We start from the raw sequence: 27,447 nt of genomic DNA, 5'->3' as shown, positions 1-27,447 counted from the left end.
ATCTGAAATAATTGTAAAAGCCCTTACCATGTGCCTTTGTGACTGTAAGAACTTAGTCTCTCTATTTGGTCACTTTCTTGTAGGGCAAAGGTCTAACGCAAATGAAGAATTTCAAGTCAGGCATTAACTAGCTTCAGCCCCAGACATTTGTAAATCATATCAGCTAGACTCTGCTATTGAAAGATAACTTGTCTCCCTTTCTTTTGGCTTACACTTTCAGTATTGATGTGATAGCGCTGTCTCCTCTCTTGTCCTGTTATGTTCTCCTGTTGAAATGATAATGATAAACTGTCTCCTTTTCTACTTTGAACTTGCTATTCGAAACGATTTCATCTCCCCTTGCTAAAATCCATAAAAATCTTGAACTCCCTAAACTCAGGGAGACAAATTTTGGGCCACTAGGCCAACTGCTGTCCTCCTACACACCAAGTAATAAATTCTTTCTCTCCTTGAAACCCCGGAGACTCAGAAATTGATTATTGAGTGCGTTGGGCAAAAGAATCCACAGACTTTGTCAGTAACACTATCAGAGTATTGCAGTTCAGGGAGACAGGTCTTGGGCCCATAGGTAACAATAAACTGTTTCTTTCAAAGCCCTGGTAGCATAGTTTGGCTGTTATGCTCATCAGGCAGAGAACCCTACATTTGATTGGTGTCAAATACAGTTGCAACTTTATTAGTTATGCTTGGAAAATACACCCTACACCTAATAATAGTCCATTGTGTCTGGTTTACGCCAAGTCATCATTACTTCTCAAAAGGTACTGCAGTAGGCTTCTGACTTACAACCTTATATCCAAACTTTGTATTCACCATACATTGTCTTAATGAATTTTCAAAGAAATGGAAATCAGATGAAGTCATTCTCCTGTTCAAAACTCTGAGAATGGACTTTTAGAATCATTTTCATACTCATACTAAAGCACATGAAGCCCTACATGAACTGACCTCTGCTTACCTTTAACCTCCCCTCCATCTCTGTTGCTCTTCCTTAAAAATTCTTGAACTTCCTTAAACTTTTTGATGTTCCTTAAACATTTTAAGTTGTGTTACTGCCTCGGGTATTTGCATTATCTTCTTTGCTCAGAATATTTCACCAAAAGAGAAACATAATTTCTTTCCTGGATTTATTTAAATCTGCTCAAGTACTGTCTCCTCAGAGTTCTTCCAGTCACCCAAAATAAAATGTTCACACCTCTCCTTGTCTCTCTATAGACTCTGAACCGGATTCTGTTTTCCATATAGCCCTGAATACAAACAAAAATAAATATTTTAAAATGTATTTTTTTTCTCATTGGAATGTAGCTGCTGTGAGGGTTAGGGACTTGTCTTGTTCATTTTGTATGTCCAGTTCCTAATTTGATATCTTATAGGAAATTTTTTGAAGGAATCAATGATTTCTCTTAAATAGGTAGTAATATTTTATTTTGTGGGGAATTCTGTAATTTGTTCAAAAATACCCTATTAACTGAAAATTTTTTCCAAATTGATCCCACCATATTTTATTGAGTCTAAAATACACATATTTTCACATTATAGCATCTATTATAGTGTGTCTTGAAATTGATGGCATGTTACAAATATTATCAGCACCAGCTTTTTATGTATTGGTACATAATGGTGCATATTACACTTGATGAAATTTAGTATTAAAACAATGTTGCAGTCTCCTCAAACATGTCTTTATGCATTTGATGAGATATTTCCTTGGAATAAATTCTTGCGGGAAGACCAAATTTTGGGTGAGGAATTTGGTCTTCTCATTCTTCACCAGGTAGAAAGTCCAGCAGATTAGTGATTGTAGTCCTGGAGCAAAGAGACCTACAGGTTTTTTGGTATTTAGTTTGCATATTATTTCTAAAAACTGTGTCATGGAGGTCAGTATCTTATAAATTTTGACCTCAGGTGTCATTCCACATAAGAGAGAAAACCAAGATCGGGCCTTTTATTCCCCTTTGGGGATGGAGCTCACCAGTAAATTGATTAGGAAACAGTCAGTTATCTTTGTGGGGCAAGTATAGGTTCTCAGAAATAAACTGGCCCTGGAGAAGGAAAGAGAAGCAAGCAGAGTATTTAGCCCTGACCAGATTGGTGATCAGGCTAAAGGAAGAGCTGCTCATATTACTAAGAGTCTTCCCTCCCTTACATGTCCCATTTTTCCTGTAATCCCTATCACATTCATCCGTTTTTCTTAACCATCCCTGCCCACTATTCTAAAATATTCTCATCAAACCTATCTAGAAAGGAATAAATACCCAAACTGCTTCTAATGGAAATAAAAATGGCTACAAAAAAAAAAAAAAAGCTCAATTTCACTATTAACCGAGAATGGTAGAGCTTTTCTCCCTGAGGATTTCTGGACAAGACCTGTCCAAAAAGAGTTGGGATGGTTTTAGAACATTGGATTTTAAGTGGAAATAAATTACCTTAAAGTGTTTTAAAGAGAGATCTTTAATATACTTTAAGCTTTTCTTTAGAAAGTCTCTCATGTATCACTTAAAATATAATGCCAATTTCAAATTTTCTATTAATATAGACCTGATAGTATATATCAACAAAATAATAACATTAGGTGCCGGGGATTCCCCAGAGAACAGGGAAAGAAGAGGGGTGCTGTACAAGATGAAGAAAAATAAGACACAGTAGAAAAGTGGGGTCAGGGGACTCAAGTCTTTATTCAGACAAGAGCCACGAATAGCCTCAGTATAACATATTTATTCTCCAGATCAACAGAAAGTAAAGTTTTATTTTAACCAAGCATTCTCTGAGTTGTTTCTGCATCCTGCATAGGTAAGCGCTAGGTAAGCGCTTAATGTTTAAACCAAATTCTCATAACACAAAAATATCTTAAGAAACATCTTATCGGGAACTGCAGGGACAGTTTCAGACTCGGACATAAACTTTCTCAAGAACCTCGCCTCAGTGGTCTGCTCACTTGGCCGATAAGCATGGCATGCCAATGCTTTGAGTTCTTGATTCATAACCAACTTAGAGTCTCCACCACTAGTCTCCGATAATTAGGTATTTGAAAATAGTGCAGTATATTGAAAATCGGTCTTTTCAGTAAATAAAGCCAAAGGCAATGACTGTAAATGTGGTTTGTAAGATTGTTGTTCCTGTGAAGATTTTTAGAAATGATGAAAAAAAAATCCTATAATGTAACTGGAACATAGTTGTCTAATAAATGGCAGCCTTTGATATCATCATCGTCATAAGAGAAATAACATCTGGCTATTTTCTTAAACTTAAGTTTATACTTTCTGGCAGGAGTGAACAAATATATCTGTTAGGTTTTTTTTTTTAGGACAAAGAACCACTGAAACTGTTTGCTTAATGATTAATTTAAATAAATCAGAAGACACTTGAATACAGAACAGTTGACTGAGTAAAATCATTATTTGGGTTATACAGTTTCTAAAAATTCTATCAAAAGTTAAATACTGTATTATCTAGGAAGGTCATTTCTGTGCCTATCATTATAACTGAAAAATAAGAATTAACAAATGATTATTATATCTGAATCATTATCTAAATGTTTTCTTTTTGAAGCCCTGGTGTCATAGAGCACATGGGGCAGAGAACCCATTGCTTTTGTCCATTATCATCATTGTAAGATATGGTTGTAGATACTTGCTTTTATTTGAAAAAATCTTATTCACCCTGGCCCTGAGATTAGAAATAATTCAATTTTAAATATGAGAAGTAGAAACAATGAAAGGAGTGAATATTTGAGATACCAGTATTCTAAAGAAATTCTAGAAAGGAATAGAAGGGTTTGGGGGAAAATTAAAAATCAAGCTGAAAAGGAATGGGGTAGGCCGATCAAATTTTAGAGCAAGTGTAACCAACAGGACAAAACGTGGGGTGAAAGTAAAGTCTGAGTTTGGATGGGAAGAAATTTATAATTAACCTCTAACTGAACTTCAGCATTTCACTTTATTTTTAATTTAGGCCACAAACCCAGCACCTGTTACTTTGCCACCCAATAGAGAGAACATTATAATTGATGTGCAGTTACCTTAAAACATTAAAGTAATTAGATGTGCAGTTACCTTAAAATTTCTTTATAATTGATGTGCAGTTACCTTAAAAACATTAATTAGATGTGCATCTAATTACTGATGGCATTACCTAGGCTCAGTCAGAGATCATATTGGGCAATGTGTTAACTATATAAGCACATACATTACTCTATCGAATTTGTTTTAAAATATTTTGATAATTGTAATGGAATAAAATTGTGCATGTTGTTTTTATTTTTCTTTGAAATCTTTGCATCTTATACATTTAGAACATTCTCAGAAGGATTACATTGAAAGTCACCAGACAGCCAAAGGTGTCCACCTATACAAGAAAAAAAGTTCAGAACTTCTATTTGAGTTTTATCAGTTAAGAGTTCAGTGATCAGAGTATCAGCAAGATTCCACAGCCTGGGCTATAAAGACCATTGGCATGGATATTCTTTCAAAATTACCTTAACCTCTATTTGTATTATTTCCCTTCTCCCCGCGGACTGGACGATGTAGTCACACATTTGAATGGTAATAATTATGGTAGACATTTCTCCTAACTTCATTGGTTTGAAGGTTTACTACAAGTCTATCCTGCCAAGTGCGCCTGAGTGAACACCTCTTGAAACTAGGGGTACCTCAAATCCCTTTCAGCCTTTCCCCGGGTTTCAGGGTAGTCATCCCTTTATTTCACTCATTTAAATTCTAAATAGGGTAAACTTAGGTACAGGAACGCGGAAGAAGTACCTCGCAATTCAGGGGATGAAACAAAGAACCGAGTTTGTCTACTGTCAGGGAAAGGTAAAATATTGTGGCCGACAGCATTTGGGGAGGCGTGGACGATCGCATCACAATGCTCATTTATTAGCGAGCTGGATGTCCTGGGGCATGATGGTGACGCGCTTGGCGTGGATGGCGCACAGGTTGGTGTCCTCGAAGAGCCCCACCACTCGCACACTTTTCGCAGCACCATCACGGCCAAGCTCTGGAAGCAGATCGACCTGCAAAGTCCTGCGGGATTCCCCCCCACACACAAACACCACCCACTAGAACGGCAGCTTGCGGATCAGCAACTCCGTAGGCGCTTCTGGTAGCAGCAGGTCTCGCGCAGCGCCTCGGTGCCGGGCTGGGCGGGTAGCGGTGCGGCTTCTCCAAGCCGCCTACCGCCAGCTGCTTGCACGGCGCTTTGCCGCCCACCTGCTTCGCGGGCATCAACGAAGCAGTTAAACTTGGTGACTAAGAAGTGGGCTGTATTACACGCAGAAATATTGACTGACCTTGAGACTTTTGAAAAGTCCCGCGCAGTAAAACCATTGGCTGAGCAGTGAGCGGAGAGATTGGCGAATAGGCACTTTGCTTTGAGGAATTACTCCACTGCCCCACCCCTTCTCTTTTTACAGTCAGATCCAGGGAAGCTATTTTTCTAGTATCCCGGTTCAATGTTTTTCAGTTTGTAATGTCCATACCAACTACTTGGAGACCTTGGAAATATGCTGTTTCTGACTCAGCAGGTCCGTGGTGGGGCCTGATATTCCCAGCACCACGATTTGAGAACACAGGTAACTGCATTTTGTTTTCTCTCTCACGGTGAATTTCCTGAGTAAACCCACTAAGCGTCTGGAAGGCCCCCTCCTGCATCCACTCTATAAAGCCTTTGACCTTGTGGCAGGGTTTCTGGGCCGAGTACCTGGGAAATTCGTGAGGTAAAGCGCCCGGCCGGGTATACAACGTGGCGCAACATGTTAATTGCCTTCCCGATGTTGGCCCAAGTGGGGATTCCCGCTACCTTGAATTTGAAAAGTCCACTGATTATTTGCCAACTGTTCAATACCACTTCCTTGATTTCCCGAGCCCTTGACATATCAGCTTACCTCACCGCCCACCCTCATCCCCTCCACTGGTTGAAATATTTAGTGAAAATTGGCTTTTTCCTGTCTCCCTTCAAAGATTTAACACAGTAAAACAGCAATTGTAGATTGTTGACCTGTCCGCCTAAAAACCTCGTTTTGTAAGTGGCCGGGAAACTTGTCCCAGCACTACTAAAGCCCGTAGTTGAAGCTTTAATATCTTCTGGAGGAAGCATAGCTTTCCTCGTCAGCACCCAAGTAGTTGTCGGTGTACCTTGAAAGTCACATGCGGTGAGAAAAACTTAGCTTACAGGTGGGGATGTGAAAATTGTTGGCAGTAAAGAAAAAGTTGCAGGTCTTTTATGTGAGAACGTGGGTGGCTCTGAAAAGAGCCTTTGGATAAGATGTTGATAGCCGCACGCAGTGATGTCTCCATTTCATTTGCCCTTGGCCTTGTGGTGGCTCTCGGTCTTCTTGGGCAGCAGCACGGCCTGGATGTTGGGCAGGACGCCGCCCTGCGCGATGGTCACCTTGCCCAGCAGCTTGTTGAGCTCCTCGTCGTTGCGAATGGCCAGCTGCAGGTGGCGCGGGATGATGCGGGTCTTCTTGTTGTCGCGGGCCGCGTTGCCCGCCAGCTCCAGGATCTCGGCCGTCAGGTACTCCAGCACCGCCGCCAGGTACACCGGGGCGCCAGCCCCGACCCGCTCGGCATAGTTGCCCTTGCGGAGCAGGCGGTGCACTCGACCCACCGGGAACTGCAGGCCCGCCCGGGAGGAGCGTGTCTTGGCCTTGGCGCGAGCTTTGCCGCCCTGCTTGCCGCGTCCAGACATTCCGAAGTCACCAAACGGATCGCAAACACTGCTGAGTGAGAAGCGGGGAGCAGCACTTCTTATAACCATCATTGGGCGCGAAGAAAACCATGTGCCATTGGCTAGAATTGCAGCTGCATCTTGACCAATGGAAATGCGGCGTTGAAAGTGCTTTATTCTGATTGGCTCAAAATAACTACCAATGTTAACCTGAATACTACCAATTAGAAATACGCAGTAAACTCTGCTTCATTTGCATTAGAAGTTCTATATAAAAGGGACACATCAGATCTTCCTGCATTATTTTTTTTTTTTCTCGTGAGTACTTATCCAGCCATGCCTGAGCCTGCGAAATCCGCTCCGGCCCCGAAGAAGGGTTCCAAGAAGGCGGTGACGAAGGCGCAGAAGAAGGACGGCAAGAAGCGCAAGCGCAGCCGCAAGGAGAGCTACTCTATCTATGTGTATAAGGTGCTGAAGCAGGTCCATCCCGACACTGGCATTTCGTCCAAGGCTATGGGCATCATGAATTCCTTCGTCAACGACATCTTCGAGCGCATCGCGGGCGAGGCCTCGCGCCTGGCGCATTACAACAAGCGCTCGACCATCACCTCCAGGGAGATCCAGACGGCCGTGCGCCTGCTGCTGCCCGGGGAGCTGGCCAAGCACGCCGTGTCCGAGGGTACCAAAGCCGTCACCAAGTATACTAGCGCCAAGTAATCTCTGAACCTAACCCTAACGGCTCTTTTAAGAGCCACCCATATCCTCAGAAAGAGCTTAATGCTTGTTCTCCATGCAAGTTTCTTACTTTAGCTTCCCATTCCTGAGAAAAGCTACTTGCTTAAAAAAGCCCTTATGCCTTAGGCTAGACACCGCTAGCAAAGACAACTACTGAGCAATCATAGTTTAGGGCCATTTCGGTCAAGACAAGGCCGGTGTGACCCCGAACTCTTTGACATCCATTTCCAACTTTAAAGTAACTTGATCTGGCAAAATTCTGGAACTCCTTTTAGGAGGAAATACTTCAGGCTTTTTAAACTGCCACCTAAGGACTTCGTAAAGTAGCTTGTCCTTAAGTCATTTTAGCTGTTAGGGTGAAGTAAAACGAGATGGGAGAAAAATTAAGTTGGAAGAGAATTCAAGTCCTGCGATCACCGGTTGGGGCACAGAGCTGGACTCGCCAGGGGAGAGCGGTTGCGCGGGCAGTTTGAATGTGCCCGGGGAGTGCCCTGATTGGTGGCCGGCAACCCGGAAGCGACGTGCCGTTTGCGTGTGCTCAAGGAACCCGCCCCCCCGCACCGGCTCCCAGAAACCGTTGGCTACGTCTTTCCTTTTTGAATTAGGATTTTATTCCTAGCAGGTATGAGATTTCTTTGCTATTTTCTTTTAGCTTTCGCTAGAGAAGGAAATCTGAGGGATGTAATTTCCAGTCGGAGAAAATCAGTGCTTTGTTGTTAAGATCCTGGGGCATTAGGAAACTTTTCCCTTTATCGTAAATCCGTAATAGAATACATAATTTGGAGTTGTGATAAAGGCAGAGAATCTTGAAAACATTTATTCCAGCCTCCCTTCTGAAACTAAAATCAGTCTATTTTAAAGCCCAGATACTTGGTATTTTTTATTTTGATTTTGGCTAGAACCACTGAGGAAAAAGAAGTTCCTCGTTGTTCAGGTTGTCATAAATGAAAACCAAACACGTTAACGATGATAACGTTTCGCTAAATTATAGCTATTCAAAATTATTTGTCCCTTTTAGATGAAAAGCCAAGGTCTGTAAAACGTTTGGAAGCTCCCACTATGCCTGCGTTTTAATTCAAGTAATTTTAAGTAAGTTAGCACCTAGTTTATCCGAAATGGATCTAGACGTAGCGCTGTAATCATGTCTGAAACAATTAGTACTTTGTTAAATCCACTTTCCTCAAGCATCAGGTTGGCAGGAGGACTCTACCAAATCCACAACACAAGCTCATCCTTCAGAACAGTGGAATGGCAGCCCGACTTTCCCCAATCCCTGGGGAATGTTCCACCCTCTCTGAAACCTGGGGCAGCAGTACCCTTACCAAACAACAGGGTAGCCAAACTCTCCTGGATTCCCCAGGCGTGGATTCAAAGATAAAAATGGGCTTTTCTAGGGTATGTAACAGATTCAAACTACCATACATCCCAAGCAATTTGTCAACAAGGTATCCAGGGTGGCAGTGGTAGAGGTTTTGCATGAGCTCTATAGTGTAGATTTAGCTCACCACGGCTGACTGAAATACTTACACTGCCAAGTGTTCCATATGTTAGGATCCAAGTATTCTTGGATCCATTTTGTCACAGATGAGGCAGGAATATGCCTTCACTGGAATAGACACTTTTTCTGTATTTGAATATGCTTCCCTTTCTCTTATGCTTATCTATGGGCTTATGAAATATTTTATACATCATATCTCACAACATTGTTATGACTCAGATCTACACATTATAGAGAAGAGGTAAGGCAATGCTTTGATGGCCATGGAACTCACACATCTTAATGTGTACCACATCCCTCAGAAGCAGCAGCCTTACCAATTGTTGGAAGACTATGTTAAATTGGTATCTAGGAGTTAACCCTATTGGAGTGCTGTTCAACTGGATTTTGTATATGAGCTGAACATTGACTACAATATGGCATAATGTTTCCTGTAGTCAAAGTACACTGGTCAGAGAACCAACAGCTGGAAATGGAGTGGTATGTCTTTTATTACACTTAATAACCAACTCAAAAATGTTTTGCCTTTATCCTTGCAACTCAGGTCACTGCCAGGTTGTGTTGTTGCTGTTTTTAAATTTTAGCATTCAAAGAAGGAATGCTTCCACCAGTGGACACAGAGATGACTCTATTAAATTTTATTGATTTACAAAAAATTATTTAATTTTGATATTTATAAAGCTAAAGCAATTTTAATTGGATTCCATAGCTGGTCTAACAGAGCTATGGGAAGACAAGAGATCTGTGCCTTTGGATTCCCCTGTTTCCATCTTCCTCTTTCTGTTTCTGTTTTCCTTCTATTTTCTCCTCTGTTTCCCCTTTTAAGTTTCTGTCTACTCTGTTTTAGGAGGATGGGCGAGGGACTAGGACAGAGACAGTTTTGGTGTGCTCTAAAATGGTGTCATAATAAATACACAATGTAAACGGTCAACTAAACTGCCCCAGAAATCATCACATACAATTTAAACTTTATCGGCTAGTGTAAATTACTGTAAAATTTTATAGGAATAAAGTTTAAGTAATTTTTAGGAATTGATCACTTGGTGAATGGTTTTTAGATAACTGACTTATGAAAAATTGTCCTATCAGCCCACATTTTCTCCTTGACATTTCATTAATATATGTTGGTGGTGTTACAGTGGAACTAAAAGAAAAATGGATTCTGGATTAGGAGCCATTTTCTGTAACTCAAAAAACTTGGCATGCTACCTTCTTAGAGATAGAGTACATATTCAGTTGTATGACTGAGAGATGGATTATGGAAGTGGAACAGTTATCATTGTAGTTATCATCCTCATCACGAAGAATTAAAGTGTGGAAAAGAGTATATATTTTTTATCTGCCAGTTAAAGGTAAGGTATACAACGGATATTTCTCAAATTACGAAAATTAGTTGAATTTCTGTGTAATACAAAACTTTTTAAGCTATTAAATATAATGGCCCTAGAAGAAATCCAGTGATACAAGACTCTTATTTAAAGACATTAAGTGGAAAGACGTGTTCATAGAAAGGAATATTGAATATTATAAAGATTTCAATTCTTATTAAATTGGTATCATTATTCAAGATTATTCCAGTCAAAATCCTAGCAGGTTATTTTTGGAACTTGAAGAATTAATTCTAACATTTATTTGAAGATCAAAGTAGCAAAATTAACCAGAAACTCCTGATGAGGTAGAACAAGATTTAGAGATAAAAGAACTCATGGCTATAATATTGAATGATGTTGGCACAGTTTACCAACTGAAATAGATAGAAAGCCAAGGATCAGATCCTAATTTTTTATTGATTTGATTTTTTGTTGATATGATTTTAGAAATGAGAGGTGGGATTAGTGAGGAAAAGATGGGCTGTTCAATAAATTTTTCAGGGCAATGTTTACACATAAAGAAAATAGTTCCTATATGTAAAAAGAAAACCGCTAAAACCTTTTAGAAGATAATGGTCTCACTACAGGGAAGGAGTTCTTAGAGAATTGAAAGCCCTAGCCATGAAGAAAAGAGTGTTACGTTATGCTTCATTTAAAAATTTTTTAGGTTATTTCACATCAAGTATTCTGTGTTCTTCCTCGATTTTGAAAGGAGAAAATATTAGTGAATGGCAGCTTGGAAAGTCTCACTCCATTGAACTCTGACCTAGCCTAAGGTCAGGTTCCTTCCCTGCCAGCCATGTGGCTCACACTTTCTCCTCTGGATCTCCCAGAGTAACCACTAGGACCCTGGGACCTGGGAGGCCCATACGTATTCTCTAGGCTGATAAAGCTGGGGCATTGCAGCCACTGAAAGCAAAGGGAAGATACACTTGTCTTGTTTTCAGCAGTTGGCTATTCTCTAACATTCTTACAGTTATTTACCAGTAAATAAGACCATAACGGAAACATAAGGAAAGATCAGTGACATCAATAAACTCCTCATTACAAATATTCCAGACAGAGAATGTTCTGGAGAGTGAGGAATATAAAGTCAGATAGCCTAGGAAAAACCATATGTGTAGAAGGCAATCCCAATACAGCATGTGTACAATGTGCCTTCATTTACAAAATCTGTGCATTTGTTCGAATATGTAATATCTGGAGAGACATCAATATGATTATGTCTCTTTCCATTACAGGTATGTGACAATGAAAATAAGAATGAAAAATAAACATCAAGACATCAGGTCGGCACAAGGCACCAAATCTAGTTGTTTTTCCTGGCGGTGCAGGAATTCCTGCCACAGCTTTGCTTTCCAGAGGTTCCTGTGTGTTTCCCTTTGCTTTTCTGGTCTAATCATGGTCATTTTCCAGCTACAACAATCAAGTCCAAGTGTCGACACAATATATTCCTTGTGCAAAAATCACCTTCCTGATGATGGAAGGTCATCTTTTGGTTAACGGACTACACAGCACCATACATATGCGTAGTATGTAAAAAAGATGATGCTTTACTTGAGAAAGAAAGTAATACCTGATTGGGACCTCAGATTTTTACAGGAGAAACAGAAGCTTCTATAATTGACCATTTAAAGAACTAAAAATTTTGCATTCCTGCAAAGCATTCTTTTTCTCATTTTAACATAGAAAAGAAACTGCCTCCCATTTTCCAGTGGAATTTTGAGATATTTTTGTTTTTACTGAAAATCTTATATATTTTTAAATGAGTATACATTTCTAGTAAATATTTTGGATTTGTAACTCAGAACAGATTTTCATTCCTTCATTCTTTATATATATATAAAGTGAACTTTATATACCTTAAAAGTGTGCTGTATACCTTAAAAGTGTGCTGATTATATCTCTATGAAATCTCTTTAGAATTATCTATAAAGCGGATTATGTATATCATCTAGGACTCAGCATTTCACCTCTACAACTATCCCAACATATAAGTATGCTAAAGGATACATAAACTAAAAAGATAAGTAAGAAAAAATTCCTAACAAAGTATTTTATAATACCCCGTTTTGAAAAATATCCATTAACAGTAGAATAAATTGTGAATGTCCAAACCATGGAATAGTACACCTCAGTGAAAATAAATGACAATAGCATGGATCTGTCTTGCTAACAATATTGTACAAATGCCAGACACATGAAATACTTTCTGCTAGAAATTCTTATTTAAAATTCACTTTAAATAAATAAATAAAATTCAATCACAGGAACAAAGTGACATGGTGTTAGAAATCAATAAATGTTGCATTTGTGGAGGAGTGAGATATTAGTAATTGTAAGGGGACACAGAGGCTTCTGAGGTGAGCAATAGACTAATATTTGGCCTTGGATAGACAAGTGTGATATAATATATTGAGCTATACACGTATAATTTATTTAAATATATTATACTATAGCATGAAAAGAATAGTAACTGATGTGCTGAATTAAATAAAATGTGAACAAATGTTAGGGCACCAACTTTTTCTGAAAATTGGTGAATAAATAGAAACAGGCAATTATCTTGCCTTCCGTATAAAATATATTTCAGGCTAACAAGATATTTGATGAAAGAAAATTATTCATCACAAAAGGATTCCTAGTACTATATGTTGCAATTTTTAGTGGAATAAAGGGCGTAGGCAAAGATCATGAAGTTACCCATGGATATTTAACTATTAGGTTACAAGTTGCTGGGGGACTTTATAATGGATAGATTAGGCTGTAAGTGCATCAACTCTCAAATCACACTTAACATCAATTTACATTATATACCTCCTAATGAATGCACTTGGAGGTACAAAGTTCTGCTTGAGAAATATATTTGTAGAGAGAGATAATTGATTCTAAGTCTAGTCGTCTTTTGGTTTAATTGCTAGTTTTCATAAAGGAAGGGGGATTAATAGACGTAGTCAATGATGTTGTAAAGGTTTTAACACCTTGACTGTGGCTATCAGCCAAATCCAGGATGTGAAGAATCCTCCAAGACAGGTTACCCTAGTTACATCAACAAATACATGGCCTGAGGAAAAATTTAAGGGAGGGTTATTTTGAAGTAGATCTTAAAGACGTATAAATCAATGTCCCTTATTGAGCATTGATACTCTGTAAAAAAAAAAAAACATTTTTAAACAATTTGTGTAAATTTGAACTAGACATTATTGAAGAATTATTGCTAATTTTGTTAGATGTAGTCACGTATAATCTCCTTATCCAGTAGAGACACAGGGAAAATAATTCCCAGAATAATAGGAAGTCAGAGTTTTCTGACCCAGGGTGCGTCTTCATCTCTTTCTGGAGTCCTTTATGAAGAGAGGGAGACTGCCAGCCATGGAAGCAAGAAGCTGAAATCAACCGATCCAGAAGGGAGAGACCAGCAGGAGTTAAGGATGGCCAGCAGCTGGTCTTCTGGAAAAAAAGCATCACCTTGTTGATGCTTCTATTTGGTCTCAGCCTCAAAACTGTAAGCTTGTAAACTAATAAATTCCCATCGTCAAAACCAGCACATTCCATATGATCCTGAAACTGGTTGCTCAGTGCATACCTGGAGGAACTGAGTGTGAGAACACGAATGGACATTTGCACACTGGTGTTTTGGGCTGCAGTGTTGGCGATCCACAAAGAATGGAGGTGGCCTAAGGGTGCAACAACTGAGGAATGGAAGGGGGAACTATGTTGTATATATACAATGGACTACGGAGTTGCCACAAGAAGGAATGAAGTTGTGAAGCATGAAACTAGATGAATGAAATTTAAGAGATGTATGTTGAATGAAATGTCAGGAACAAAAAGACAAATATCATGCCTGAATCATATGGACTAACTATAATATAAAAATTCGATGAACTAAAGTTGAGAGCATGAGTTATCAGGTTGCGGCTTATTGCAAAGGGTCTTGGATTGTAAGCTCTTACTGCAGTCACATATAGTGAAGAGGTGTAACTGTTCATTCTAAATTCTGAGATACTGAGCTGTTTGTATATAGCATGGCTTTTCCCAGAAACTTTGGGTGTTTATGGACACCTGAGACTCAGAGTTAGAGCTCTAAAGCTGTGAAAGTCAGCACTGCCCCATACAGCAACTGTTTACAAAGTTGAAAAAGTGGTCAGACATCAAGTAGAGACATGAATGAAGCTGGTCTGGATAGAACTAAGGTATAGCAGAAAACTGGATAAAAAGGATGATATCACCCATGTTTTAAAACTTCAACTTCTGTGTGAGACTGAAAGGAGAGATGTTTGTTTGGTACAAAATTTTTATTTTGGGTAGTGTATGTCCTAATTTAGCTTGTATGGTCAGTTTAGTTAACACTGTAAGTACATGAATCAAATAGAGCATGAGATTTTTTTGGTTTGTCCAGGTTAATGTGATATCCTGATAAATTCCAGAGAAATTTGGACAATGAATAAAGACATATTTACAGAGTCTCCTTGGGGGAATGGGGAGAAAGGGGGAAAAATTCAACTTCCCCATTTGAAGAATTTCTGCTATTCTAGCAAGCAGTGGGGACAACCAAATCAGTAGGCTGAGCCCTCGATCTTGGGGGTCACCACTATGAAACTTACTCCTGCAAAAGATAGGCTAAGCCTACTTAAAATTAGACCTGAGTCACCCCCAGAGAACCTCTTTTGTTGCTTAGATGCATACTCTCTCTCTGAGCCAACATGGCAGGTGAACTCACTGCCCTCTACCTTTGTGTGGGACATGACTTCCAGGGGTGTAAACCTCCCTGGCAATGTGAGACAGAAATCCCGGGTTGAGATGGGACCTGGCACCAAGGTATTGAGAAAACCTTCTTGACCGAAAGGGGGAAGAGAGAAATGAGACAAAATAAAGTGTCAGTGGCTGAGAGATTTCAAGCAGAGTTGAGAAGTTATCCTGGAGGTTATTCCTATACATTACAGAGATATCCCCTTCTTAGTTTATGGTGTATTGGAGTGGCTGGAGGGAAGTACCTGAACTGTAGAGCTGTGTTCCAATAGCCTTGTTTCTTGAAGATGATTGTATAATGATATAGCTCTAACAATGTGACTGTGTGACTGTGAAAACCTTGTGTCTGAAGCCCCTTTTAACTAGGGTATGGACAGATAAACAAAAAAATATGGAGGGCGGGCCACGGTGGCTCAGTAGGCAAGAATGCTTGCCTGCCATGTCAGAGGACCTGGGTTCGATTCCTGGTGCCTGCCCATGTTAAAAAAAAAATGGATAAAAATAAATAATAGTGGGAACAAAGGTTAAAATAAATTGAGTAGATGGAAATGCTTGTGATCAATGAGAGGGAGGGGTGAGGGGTATGATATGTATAAGTTTTTTCTTTTTACTTTTACTTTTTCTGGAGTGATGCAGATGTTCAAAAAAAATGATCATGGCAATGAATATACAACTATGTGATGATATTGTGAGCCATTGATTGTATACCACCTATGGAATGTTTGTATGTTAAGAATGTTTGCGTATTTGTGTATTGTTTTCTTTTTCTTTAAATATTTTTATTAATAAAACAGCACATTTCATGGTACCTTCTGTGAGCAGCCTGGGAAACTAAAACACTCCTTTTCTCAGGCTTCCTCCAGTAGGAGTTTACCAGATTTAACTTTCTAAATTGATTATATGAAGCATCCCATTTAGATAATACTGAATATCAGTTCCTTATCTACCATAAAGGAAAGAATATTGTGGCTTATAAAGGGGTAAATCTAAGGATACTGTGCCAATAGTTTTAGAATTTTTAAAGATGTATGCGGGACCAGAAGCTGGGAGACGTCTTGAAATACTCTTCTTCCTTTGCTAAAATGTCCTACAGCTGGTGCTCAAACCCATGTGTGTAGAGTACAATAGGTGCACAGCCCCTTGCCTTAATTTCCTGCCTCCTAGTCGGGATGCAACGTTATGACTCAACATCTCAATCACTCCATAACTTTATCCCAACATGCTTTTGTTCTCGCTGAGCATTTGTTTTCCAGGCTTTGTATATAACAACTCATCTGACTGAATTATTTATCCAGTCTTAGGTTGTCAATTTAAAGCTTAATAAAAAAAATTTTAAATTAATGTTTAAAACCTCAAGTACTTCAAAAGGATGAAGATACAAAGAAGTGGTCCTTCCTCCTATCTTATTCCCTCTTGGTACAGACGAAGATTTTCAGCTATTTGGCTTTGGGTTTTTTCTGTTTTGTTTACATTATTGTTTTTTGGCCATAAGAGAAAAGAAATGCCTTCCACTCTTCTCCTGCAGTACCTGCTTGCTAGAAAAGGCAACAGCACAGGAAGGAAGGAGTCACAAAAACAGAAAGATGGGAAACACCACGGGAAGGGGGTGTCTCGAGGTAGAAGACTGCAACCAAGGCCGAGCGTGGAGCCAAAGAATCACCCTAGCATTGAATACACTCTCAGCCATTACATGAGAAAGCAGCAAATGTCTTTCCTTTAAGGTATAATTCTTTTAGAATTTTTTTGGAGACGAGAGAGAGGAATAAAAAGAAGATAAAATTGTTTTCTAGCCAATGTACTTGCTTTTAGTGCTGCTTATTGCTATTTTTCAATTTTAGCATCATTTTTCTTTGATTTTCCACTATGCAAAAATGATTCGCCTGCTTTTCTCCCTTAAGTTCCATCACCTACAGACACTATTAACTTTACTTCCCAATATAATTATATCATTAGTTTGGTTGCATTGCTATTTGCTTTTTTTTTTTTTTGCAATTTATGATTGGCAAATATTATTTAATCAGTCATATAGTAAAATCTTTCATGATATGTGTGGTACTTAGATTCAGTTTTCAACTTGGCCAGGTGAAGATGCCTAGTTATATTGCTGTGGACATGAGCCGATGGCATGTGAACCTCATCTGTTCCTGATTACATCTGCAGTCAGCTAGGAGGCATGCCTGCTGCAATGAATGATGTTTGAATTAATTGGCTGGTGCTTAGATGAGAGAGCGCAATGTAGCACAGCCCAAGCAGCTCAGCCCACCTCATCTTGGCACTCAGCAGCTCAGCCCAGGCCTTTGGAGATGCAGAAAGGAATCACCCCAGGGAAAAACATTGAAACCCAGAGGCCTGGAGAGAAGGCCAGCAGAGATTGCTTTGTACCTTCCCACGTAAGAAAGAACCTCAGTCGAAAGTTAGCTGCCTTTTCTCTGAAGAACTATACGTTAACTAAAATCCTCTTTTATTGAAGGCCAATCCATCTCTAGTGTGTTGCATTCCAGCAGCTAGCCAACTAGAACAATATGTTTTATTATTTTTTCATGATATGTTTTATTATTATTTCTGGATTTTGAGAGGCTGTTATGTATATATATATCCTGGTATTTAGAGATAGGAACTAAGCCAATCAGGTCAGGACTAAATTCAGAACACAGGGGTAAAGAAGACATTGTCTGTATTTTGGAACCACACATACTCTTTGAGGCCAAAGGAAGAAAGGTTTATTTTGTCTGGAACCTAAATTTTCTTTAGCACATAATCTAACTCAACCTATCTGTATAGCTCATTTGAACAACTGAAACAGGGAGCCCAGAATAAGAATGAGGGCCTTTAATCCTGTATAGCTTAATATAATGCCTAGATACACCCTAGAATATATTAAATAGATAATCCAAAAGTAATGGGAAAATCCCTTGAGGGATGTGAGAAAAAATATGGAACTATTAAACTTTACCATCAGGGAATCTCCTGATACTGTGTCAAATATTACACAGGCTAAGCCCTTGATCTGGAGGCTTACTCTTGTGAAACTTCTGTAGGTAGTGGAGAAGCTTACCCTACCCATAAGTAAGCCTAAGAGTCCCTTCTGGAGGACCTCTTTTGTTGCTTAGATGTGGCCTAATTCTCTGTATTAGTTAGGGTTCTCTAGAGAAACAGAATCAATGGGAAACACTTGGAAATATAAAACTTATAAAAGTGTCTCACATAACCATGGGAACACAGAGTCCAAAATCCGCAGGGCAGACTGTGAAGCCAACAATTCCGATGGAGGGTCTGGACGAACTCCACTAATGAGGCTTGTCGGCAGAAGCAGGAAGAAAGCCTGTCTGTTCTGAATCCTTCTTAAAAGGCTTCTAGTAATTAGATTACACATCACTCAATGCAGAAGACACTCCCTTTGGCTGATTACAAATGGAAGCAGCTGTGGATGCAGCTGACATGCTCATGATTTAATTCTATGAAATGTCCTCATCACAACAGACAGGCTAGCACTTGCCCAACCAGACACTTGCCCAACCACCACTTGGCCAAGTTGACACATGAACCTGACCATGACACTCTTTTTAAGCCCAACTCTGCAAATGAAATTATTGCCCTCCCCTCTACATGAAACATGACATCCAGGGGTGAAAGTATCTCTGGTGGCATGGAAAATGACTCCCAGGGATGGGGCCAGCCCTGGCACCGTGGGATCAACAATTCCATCCTGACCAAAAGGGAAAAGAAGTATAGCTAATAAAATATCAGTAGCTGGGAGAGTTCAAATAGAACTCTCAAGTGGCTACTCTGGAAGTCACCCTTATGCAAGCTTCAGTTAGACATTGCTGCCCATCATAACTTGCCAAACCCATTTCAGCCAATCATGAAGAACACCTAGGGCAAAATAAAAGATTCTACAAAGGTTCCATGCAGTAAGATAACTTTCCAGAAACCTACAACCTCCAGATAGGTCTTTGGATCAGATAAGTCCTGAAATGCAGAGGGCCCAGCCTCTCCAGAACATCAACTAGTTCCATCTCCCTACCCCATATTATTGATAGCCACTTCCAACATGAAAAAGTTAGAATGGCCATAGCCCAAATACCCCTAAAGAGAGAGAGAGAAAGATCAAAGGTGATGGTTCAGTTATATAGAGAAGGTAGGATTTAACAAATGAATATGGTAGCTGAATCATTAAATTGATATTTCTTTTAGTATCTAGTATCTTAGAGCAGCTAGATGTAAAAGCCTGATTGTGCAATCATAACCCATACCAAACTCTGCAATCTGTTCTATAACTAATTGTTGTGCTGTGCTTTGAAATTTATTGATTTTTTTGTATATATGTTATTTTTCACAAAAAAGAAAAAAGCTGATGGTGATGGTTAAAAAAAAAACTTATTCCTTCTAACCTCCTATATTCTGGAGCAGCTGAAAGGAAAAATCTGAAAGGATGGTATGGTAGTCGATGACAAACTCTGTGATATGCCCTGTCACTACTTGTTGAAGAGTGCTTTGAAAACTATTGCTTTTTTCTTCCTTTGCTTTGTATATATGTTATATTATACAATTAAAAAAAGTTAAAAAAAAAATGAAAGCGGACCCTTACTTACACCCTATACACAAATTAATTCAGGGTAGACCAAAGACCTAAATATAAAAGCCAGTACGATAAAACTCCTAAAAGAAAACATAGGGAAACATCTTCAATACCTAGAAATAAGAGATAGTTTCCTAAACTTTATACCCAAAGCACAAGCAACAAAAGGAAAAAATAGATCGATGAGAACTCCTTGAAATCATATGCTTTTGTGCCTCAAAAGACTGTCAAAAAGGTGAAGGGGAGTCAACTCAATGGGAGAAAATACTTGGAAATCATGTATCAGATAAAGATTTTATATCCTGTGTACATAAAGAAGTCACACAACTCAACAATAACAGAACAAGTATAAAATAGGCTAAAGACATGATTAGACATTTGTCTGGCAAGTAAATACAGATGGTGTCATGGTCAGGTTCATGGGTCAACTTGGCCAGGTGGTGGTACCTGTTTGTCTGGTTGGGCAAATGCTGGACTGTCTTTTGCTATGAGGACATTTCATAGAATTAAATCATGTTCACATCGGCTGCATCCATAGCTGATTCCATTTGTAATCAACCAAGGGGAGTGTCTTCTGCAATGAGTGATGCTTAATCTAACCACTGGAAGCCTTTTAAAGAGGATCCAGAAGAGACAGGTTGTCTTCCTGCTTCGGCTGGTGAGCCTCTCCTGTGGCATTCATCCAGACCCTCCATCAGAATCGCCAGCTTCACAGCCTGCCCTACAGATTTTGGACTGTGTGTTCCCATGGTTACGTGAGACACTTTTATAAATTTTATATTTAGGAATATTTCCTGTTGATTCTGTTTCTCTAGAGAACCCTAACTAATACAGATGGCTAAAAGCACATGGAGAGACTCTCGTTTTCATTAGCTATAAGGGAAATGCAGATCAAGACTACAATTTGATATCTGCTGACACTTATAAGAATGGCTGCTATTAAACAGGAAACTACAAATGTTGGAGAGGATGTGGAGAAATTGGGACACTTATGCACTGCTGGTGGGAATGTATAATGTTACAGCCACTATGGATGACAGTTTGGCGGTTCCTTAGAAGACTAAATATCGAGTTGCCCTATCACTTAGCAATACCACTCCTCAGCATATACCCAGAAGAGCTTAAAGCAGTGACACAAACAGACATTTGCACACTGATGTTCACAGCAGAATTATTCACAATTGCCAAAAGATGGAAACAAGTGCCATCAACAGAAGAGTGGCTAAACAAAATGTGGCATATTCATATGATGGAATGTTATACAGCATTAAGATGAAATGATGCCCTGAAGCATATGACAACATAGATTAACCTTGAGGACATAACGATGAGTGAAATAAGCCAGACATAAAAGGATAGATACTATATAATTTCACTTTTATGACCTGGGTAAAGGTAAATTCAGAGGATTATTATACAGAATATAGGGAACCTAGAGATACATGGAAGTTAGAGATGGGTGGACAGTTAGCTAAAAAGGTTGAACATGAATGTAAAGGAATGGATAGAAGCAAATACAATTTATTATTGGTTCTATAAATAATACTGCCATACTGAAGGTGAACATGATTGAAAGAGATTGTGTAGAGCCATGTATCCCACTGTTTAACACTGCAAATACAAATAAGTTTTTGCATGAACTACTTTAAAGTTTTGAATCTTGTACAAAGAGTTCATAATATTAGGGTTTAGGGGAAAAACTATCATTGGATGCTATGAGCTATGTTTACCAGGAAGACAGCAGCAGTACCACAGCAATACTAAGGCAGTACTAAATATTTGAGGGGTAAGGACAAGAGTTAAGGAGAGGTTTGGATTTTCTGTTTGATGAGGGTTTGTTTATTGGTTATTTTTCTCTTAGGAGCAATGAAAATTGTCTAAAATTGAGAGTGTTGATGATTAAACCACTAAGTGAGGATAATGCGAGACAAGGAATGTTTACTTTGGACATTATACAGGATGCTCAACAAATGGAGGTGGATGAAGGATACACTGACTGAGAAGTATAATGGTGAACTGTGGTGTATAAATGATTGAATATTGTGCTGCTACAGAAAGGAAGAAAGTTGTGAGGCATGCAATGAGGTGAATGAATCTGTGGGATATTATGTGACGCAAAGTAAGCTAGAAATAAAAGAGCAAATATTGTATGGTCTCATTTAGAAAATACCTATAGGAAGTTTGGGGCCTAGATTGTAAGCTCTTATGGCAGTCACTTTTAGTCCAGAGTGGTAATTGTTATTTCTAGATTTTGAGAGGCTGTGCTGTATATGCATAACTGGTATTTCCCTGGAACTTTGGGTACCTATGGGACATTAAGGCTCAGAGTAGGAGTTCTGCAGGCCTGAATGTCAGCATGGCCACATCTAACAACTGTTAAATAAATTGAAAAAGAGATCAGGTTTCATACAGAGATAAGAATGAAGCTGATTGGGTTGGGACTAAGGTAAATCAGAATATAAGGGTAAAGAGGACTTTGCTGTATTTTAGAATTTCACCTACTCTATGAGACCGAAGGAAGAGAGGTTTATTTTTCCCAAAACCTAAATTTTCTGTAGCACTTAATCTAACTCAACCTGTCTGGATAGATCATTTAAATAACCCAAACACATGGAGTCTAGAATGGGAAAGAGGTCTTGTAACTCTGTATAGCTTAATGTAATGCTCCGATACATCCCAGAGTATGTTTAGCAGATAATTGAAAAGTATTGGCAGGGTGGTGCAACAGTGGCTTAGCGGCAGAATTCTCACCTGCCATGCTGGAGACCCTGGTTCGATTCCCTGAACCTGGCCAGGCCAAAAAAAATATATATATATATATGTATATATATATAATAAAATTTAAAAAAATATATATATATATAGTATTGGCAAAGGCCTTTGAGGGATGGGAGAAAAAATTGGGTACTATTACACTTTACCACATAGGAAATCTCTGATACTGTATCAAACATTGGCAACTCCCAAGCAATAAGCCAAGCCCTCGATCTTGAGAAATGCTCTTGTGAAGCTTATATATGTAGTGGAGAAGCTAAGCTTCCCTATGGTTATGCCTAAGAGTTACTTCCATTAAACCTCTTTTGCTCAGATGTGGCTCTCTCTAAGCCCAAATCTGCAAGTAAAATCATTACCCTCCCCGCCATGTGGAAAATGAGTTCCAGGGGTAAAAGTCTCCCAGGAATGACCCTGGACCTGGCATGATGGGATCGACAATGCCTGCCTGACCAAAAGGGAGAAAAGAATCATAACACATAAGATATCAGTAGCTGAGAGAGTTCAAATAGAGTCAAGAAGTTACTCTGAAGGCTACTCTTTTACAAATTTCAGCTAGATGTTGCAGTTTATCATGGTTTGCCAAACCCCAACCAAAACCATTCCTGCCAATCCTAAAGAACACTTATGGCTTCATCTCACATTCTACAAAGGTTTCATGCACTGTGATTACTTTCTAGAAACTTACAACTTCCAGATGGGTTCCTAGGCCAGATAAGTCTAGAAACCCAGAGGGGCCAGCCTCTCCAGAACATCAACTAGTTCCATCCCCCTATCCCATGTGATTGACAACCCCTTCCAACATGAAAAATTTAGAATAAGCATAGCCCAAATACCCCTAAAGATTGGGAGAAAGACCAAAGGAGAAGGTGACGATAGGATTTAAAAAATGAGAATGACTGCTAAATCATTATATTGATTTTTTTTTTCGTCTCCAGAGTCTTAGAGCAACCAGAAGTAAAAACCTAAAATTGTGGAATTATAACCCATACTAAACTCTGAAACCTGTTCTATAACTAATTGTTGCCATGTGGTTTGAAATTTATTGCTTCGTGTATGTATGTTATTTTTCATGTACACACACAAGAAGAAATAACAGAAGAGACAGGAGTATATTTTCCCTTTAAAAATAGTAAATACAAAGTTGAGATTTTCCCCTTTTCCACGTGGAAGTCATTTGTAATCAACAACAATAACAAGAAACACAAATGCAAATTTCATTAGAAAGAAACTAGGAGACGCTTAAAATTTCGACCTAGAAAAACAGAGGAAGCATGCCAAAAGGAGTATAAACAAAGAAGAAGGAAACCGAGATAATGTTGACTTCTGGAAGAGAAGAAAAGATGCTGTTCTCCAGTGTCAGAGGCACATCTTGAGAGGCAAAACCAAATTCCATCTGTTGTCCAGTTGTGGAATTGTGCCATGAGATGCTAACTGAAGCGTTCCTAGTCACATTTTGATTTTGAGAAGAAAAACAGATGAAACTGAATTACAAAATGAACAATTATCTGTCCAAATAAAAACAATTATTTATACCTTTTTTCGTGTATCAGGGGTGAGAAAATACTTTGTATGGTGAATAATCCTGGAGCATCCTGTCTCTATTGACCAATAAAAAGTAATAACAAAAAAAAACTCTGTTCTTAGTCATGAAAAAATATTCTGGTAGCTTGGGACACTGTGGCACCACAAAAGGGTAGTACCAAAAATAAATTGAAACACATTCTAATGATGAATACCAGGGAAAATATTAGCCATGAGGATTCAGCTGCACATTTTTAAAAATGACCAAGTGGAATTATTTTATATGTAAGCATAATTTAATACTAGAAAATCTATGAAAATAGTTACTAACGCATAGAGAAATATGATTATTTTAAATGAAGAAAAAAAGCACAACTAAATATAATAAATTAAATTTGTCTAGTGAACAGAGGGAGTAGAAAACCAGGAAAAGAAGGTATAATACTTTTCTTCATTGCTCATAATAGGAAGTTAATAGTATATAAAAAATGATTGTGTAAGTATGTTATGTAAAGTCATAGGTACAGAAGTTGCACATACACAAAACAAATTTTTAAATGTATGTTTAAATATTGTGAAAACAAAAAGTAGAACATAAAATTAAATTATATAGTAACTCTGGAGTTACATATCTATCGTGTCAGTAAATGGCCTAAAGTCAGTGTTCTAGTTTGCTAGCTGCCAGAATGCAATATACCAGAAACAGAGTAGTTTGAAAAAGGGGAATTTAATAAGTTGCTAGTTTACAGTTCTCAGGCCAAGATAATGTCCAATCAAAGGTATCCAGGGAATGATACCTTGGTTCAGGAAGGCGGACGAAGTTCAGGGTTTCTCTCACAAGTGAGAAGGCACATGGCGAACACAGTCACAGTTTCTTTCTCAGCTGGAAGGGCACCTGGCAAGCAAGGCATCAACTGCTAGCTTTCTCTTCTGGCTTCCTATTTCATGAAGCTCCCCAGGAGGCATTTTCCTTTTTCATCTCCAAAGGTCACTGGTTTGTGGGCTCTCTGCTTCTCGTGGCTATGTCATTCTTCTTTGCTGTCTCTGAATCTCTTTCATTCTCCAAAATGTTTCCTCTTTTATAAGACTCCAGAAACTTATCAAGACCCACCCAAATGGGTGGAGACATGTCGTCACCTAATCCAGTTTAACAACCACTCTTGATTAAATCACATCTCCAGGGAGATGATCTGATTGCAGTTCCAAATATACAGTATTGAATAGGGATTATTCTGCCTTTATGAATCAGGATTTAGATTAAAACATGGCTTTTCCTGGGGACATGCATCTTTTCAAACCAGCACAGTCAGCTGCTGTTGTAGGCTGAATAATGGCTAATTCCTAGAATTTGTGAATACATTATCTTACATGGCAAATGTGATGAAGTTGAGGCTCTTGACATGGAGAGATTATCCTGGATTATCTGGGTGGGTCCAGTGTAATCACAAGGGACCTTATAAGAGTGAGGCTGGAGAGTCATAGTCGGTGGTGGACTTGTGTCCCCAGAGGCCGAGAGAAGGGAGGAGAAGTGACAATGAAAGCTGGGTCACAGTCAGGGAAAGAGATTTGAGGCTGCTGACTTGAATATGAAGTATAGACCATGAGCCAAGGAATGCAGGTGGCCTCTAGAAGTGGGAAAAAGCAAGAAAGTGATGGTTGGGCAAGTGTCTGGCCTGCCAAACCTTGATGTTAGCACAGTGAAACCTGTATCAGACTTCTAACCTACACAACTCTTAGGATAATAAATTTACACTGCTTTAAGTTACAAAGTTTGTGGTAATTTGTGACACTAGCAATTGGAAATTAATACACCTACTTAAAAAGTCTTATAGAATGGTTTACAAAACAAAACTACAATCTGAGATCATAAGAATTACATAATAAGAATTACAAGATAGATTTGAGATTGAAAATATAAATACATGCAAAAGAATTTTAGATTAAGGCAAACAGTAAGCAAGGTTAATGTCAAGGGAAATGTGAAAAAGAAGAAAACTTTGTAGTAAAAAATGGATGTATTGTGAGGCATGCAACTAGGTGAATGGTCCTTCAGGACAGTATGATGAGTGAAATAAGCCAGAAATAAAAAGACAAACATTGTAACACCTCACTAATATGGACTAACTATTATCAAGGAAAGCTTATCATACAGATTTCTAGATTGTAAGCTCTTACAGCAGTCACATCTGTTCCTGAGATGTAACAGTTATTTCTAAATTCTGAGATGCAGAGCTCTTTGCGTATAACCTGGTTGTTCCCTGGAACTTCAGATATTTGTGTGACACCTGAGACTCAGAGGTAGAGCTCTGCAGCTATAAAGTCAGCATTACCCCATACAGCAACTGTTTAAAAAGCTGAAAAAGTCATCAGACTTCAATTAGAGATATGAATGATGTAGATCTGGCTAGGACTAAGGTCATTCAAAATACAGGATAAAGGATGATATTGGCTGTGTTTTAAAAACTTTAACTTCTGTGTGAGCCCAAAAGAAAAGATATTTATTTGGTGCAAAATTTATATTTTCTATAGCACACTGTCTAATTTAACTTGTAAGGTTGGTTTATTCAAAGGCCCTAAGTACATGGCACCTTGGATAAGAAGTGTGACCTTGTTGATTTGTACATGTAAGTGTGATGCCCCGGTACATCCCAGCGAACTGTGGGCAGAGAATAAAAAAGTATTTGCAAAGCCCCCTTGAGGGACTGAGGGAAAATGTGGAAATATTAAACTTCCCCACCTGGGGTATTCCTGATAGTCTCGAAAGCAATGGGACCACCAATTTAATAGGCTGAGCCCTCAATCTTGGGGCTTGCCCTTATGAGGCTTATTCCTGCAAAGGAGAAGCTAAGCCTACTTAAAATTATGCCTAAGAGTCACCCCCAGAGGACCTCTTTTGTTGCTCAGATGTGGCCTCTCTCTCCAAGCCAGCTTGGCAGGTGAACTCACTGCCCTCCTCCCTACATGGGACATGACTCCCAGGGGTGTAAATCTCCCTGGCAACGTGGGACATGACTCCTGGGGATGAGCCTGGACCTGGCATCATGGAACTGAGAAAGCCTTCTTGGTCAAAAGGGAAGGAGAAATGAAACAAAATGAAGTTTCAATGGCTGAGAGATATCAGATAGAATGGAGAGGTCATCCTGGAGGTTTTTCTTAAGCATTATATAGATATCCCTTTTTAGTTTTTAGTGTTTTAGAATAGCTAGAAGGAAATACCTGGAACTGTTGAACTGTAATCTAGTAGGCTTGATTCTTGAAGATGATTGTATAACTTTATAGCTTTTACGGTGTGACCATATAATTATGAAAACCTTGCATCTGAGGTTCCGTTTAACCAGTGTATGAGCAGATGAGTAAAAAAATAAGAACAAAAAATAAATACATAATAGGGAGGATAAGGAGTATGGGATATTTTGGGTGTTCTTTTTTCATTTTTATTTTTATTCCCATTTTTTTCTTTTCACAGGAATGAAAAGCTTCAAAAATTGATTGTGGTGATGGATGTGCAACTACATGAAAATATTTGTGAACCACTGATTGTACATTTTGGC

General features: G+C 38.9%; 3 protein-coding genes across 5 annotated transcripts in view; 2 read left to right on the top strand and 1 right to left on the bottom strand.

The window, feature by feature from the left end:
- Nucleotides 1-16,828, top strand: part of LOC143669248 (histone H2B type 1-K-like) — a 22,351-nt gene extending 5,523 nt beyond the window's left edge. Inside the window, exon 2 of the mRNA XM_077143878.1 lies at nucleotides 11,511-16,828. Coding sequence (XP_076999993.1) covers nucleotides 11,511-11,772 — 262 coding nt within the window. The 3' untranslated portion in view covers nucleotides 11,773-16,828. The remainder of the gene's footprint in view (nucleotides 1-11,510) is intronic.
- On the bottom strand, nucleotides 5,931-7,885 carry LOC143669249 (histone H2A type 1-like). The gene has a single exon (XM_077143879.1). The coding sequence runs from the start codon at nucleotides 6,757-6,759 to the stop codon at nucleotides 6,295-6,297; it is 465 nt and encodes a 154-aa protein (XP_076999994.1). The 5' UTR covers nucleotides 6,760-7,885; the 3' UTR covers nucleotides 5,931-6,294.
- LOC143669251 (histone H2B type 1-J) lies at nucleotides 6,720-27,447 on the top strand. Of its 3 annotated transcripts, XM_077143883.1 has the most exons (3): nucleotides 6,720-8,023; nucleotides 9,202-9,379; nucleotides 11,511-11,620. In XM_077143883.1, exon 1 carries the CDS (start codon nucleotides 7,003-7,005, stop codon nucleotides 7,381-7,383), a length of 381 nt encoding a protein of 126 aa, XP_076999998.1. In that variant the 5' UTR covers nucleotides 6,720-7,002; the 3' UTR covers nucleotides 7,384-8,023; nucleotides 9,202-9,379; nucleotides 11,511-11,620. The 3 variants fall into 3 exon arrangements, with proteins under 3 accessions (XP_076999998.1, XP_076999999.1, XP_076999997.1); XM_077143884.1 differs by lacking the exons at nucleotides 9,202-9,379; nucleotides 11,511-11,620 and adding an exon at nucleotides 27,363-27,447; XM_077143882.1 differs by lacking the exon at nucleotides 9,202-9,379 and having other exon boundaries at nucleotides 11,511-11,621.

Source organism: Tamandua tetradactyla, chromosome 25, assembly GCF_023851605.1.
Source record: "Tamandua tetradactyla isolate mTamTet1 chromosome 25, mTamTet1.pri, whole genome shotgun sequence".
Lineage (NCBI taxonomy): Eukaryota > Metazoa > Chordata > Mammalia > Pilosa > Myrmecophagidae > Tamandua > Tamandua tetradactyla.
Note: the sequence above shows the minus strand (reverse complement) of the source record. Positions and strands in the feature narration are given on the sequence as shown.

Excerpts from the sequence above, each read along its gene's own strand:
- LOC143669249 (XM_077143879.1), bottom strand. The coding sequence starts at position 6,759 with ATGATGGTTATAAGAAGTGCTGCTCCCCGCTTCTCACTCAGCAGTGTT.
- LOC143669251 (XM_077143884.1), top strand. The coding sequence starts at position 7,003 with ATGCCTGAGCCTGCGAAATCCGCTCCGGCCCCGAAGAAGGGTTCCAAG.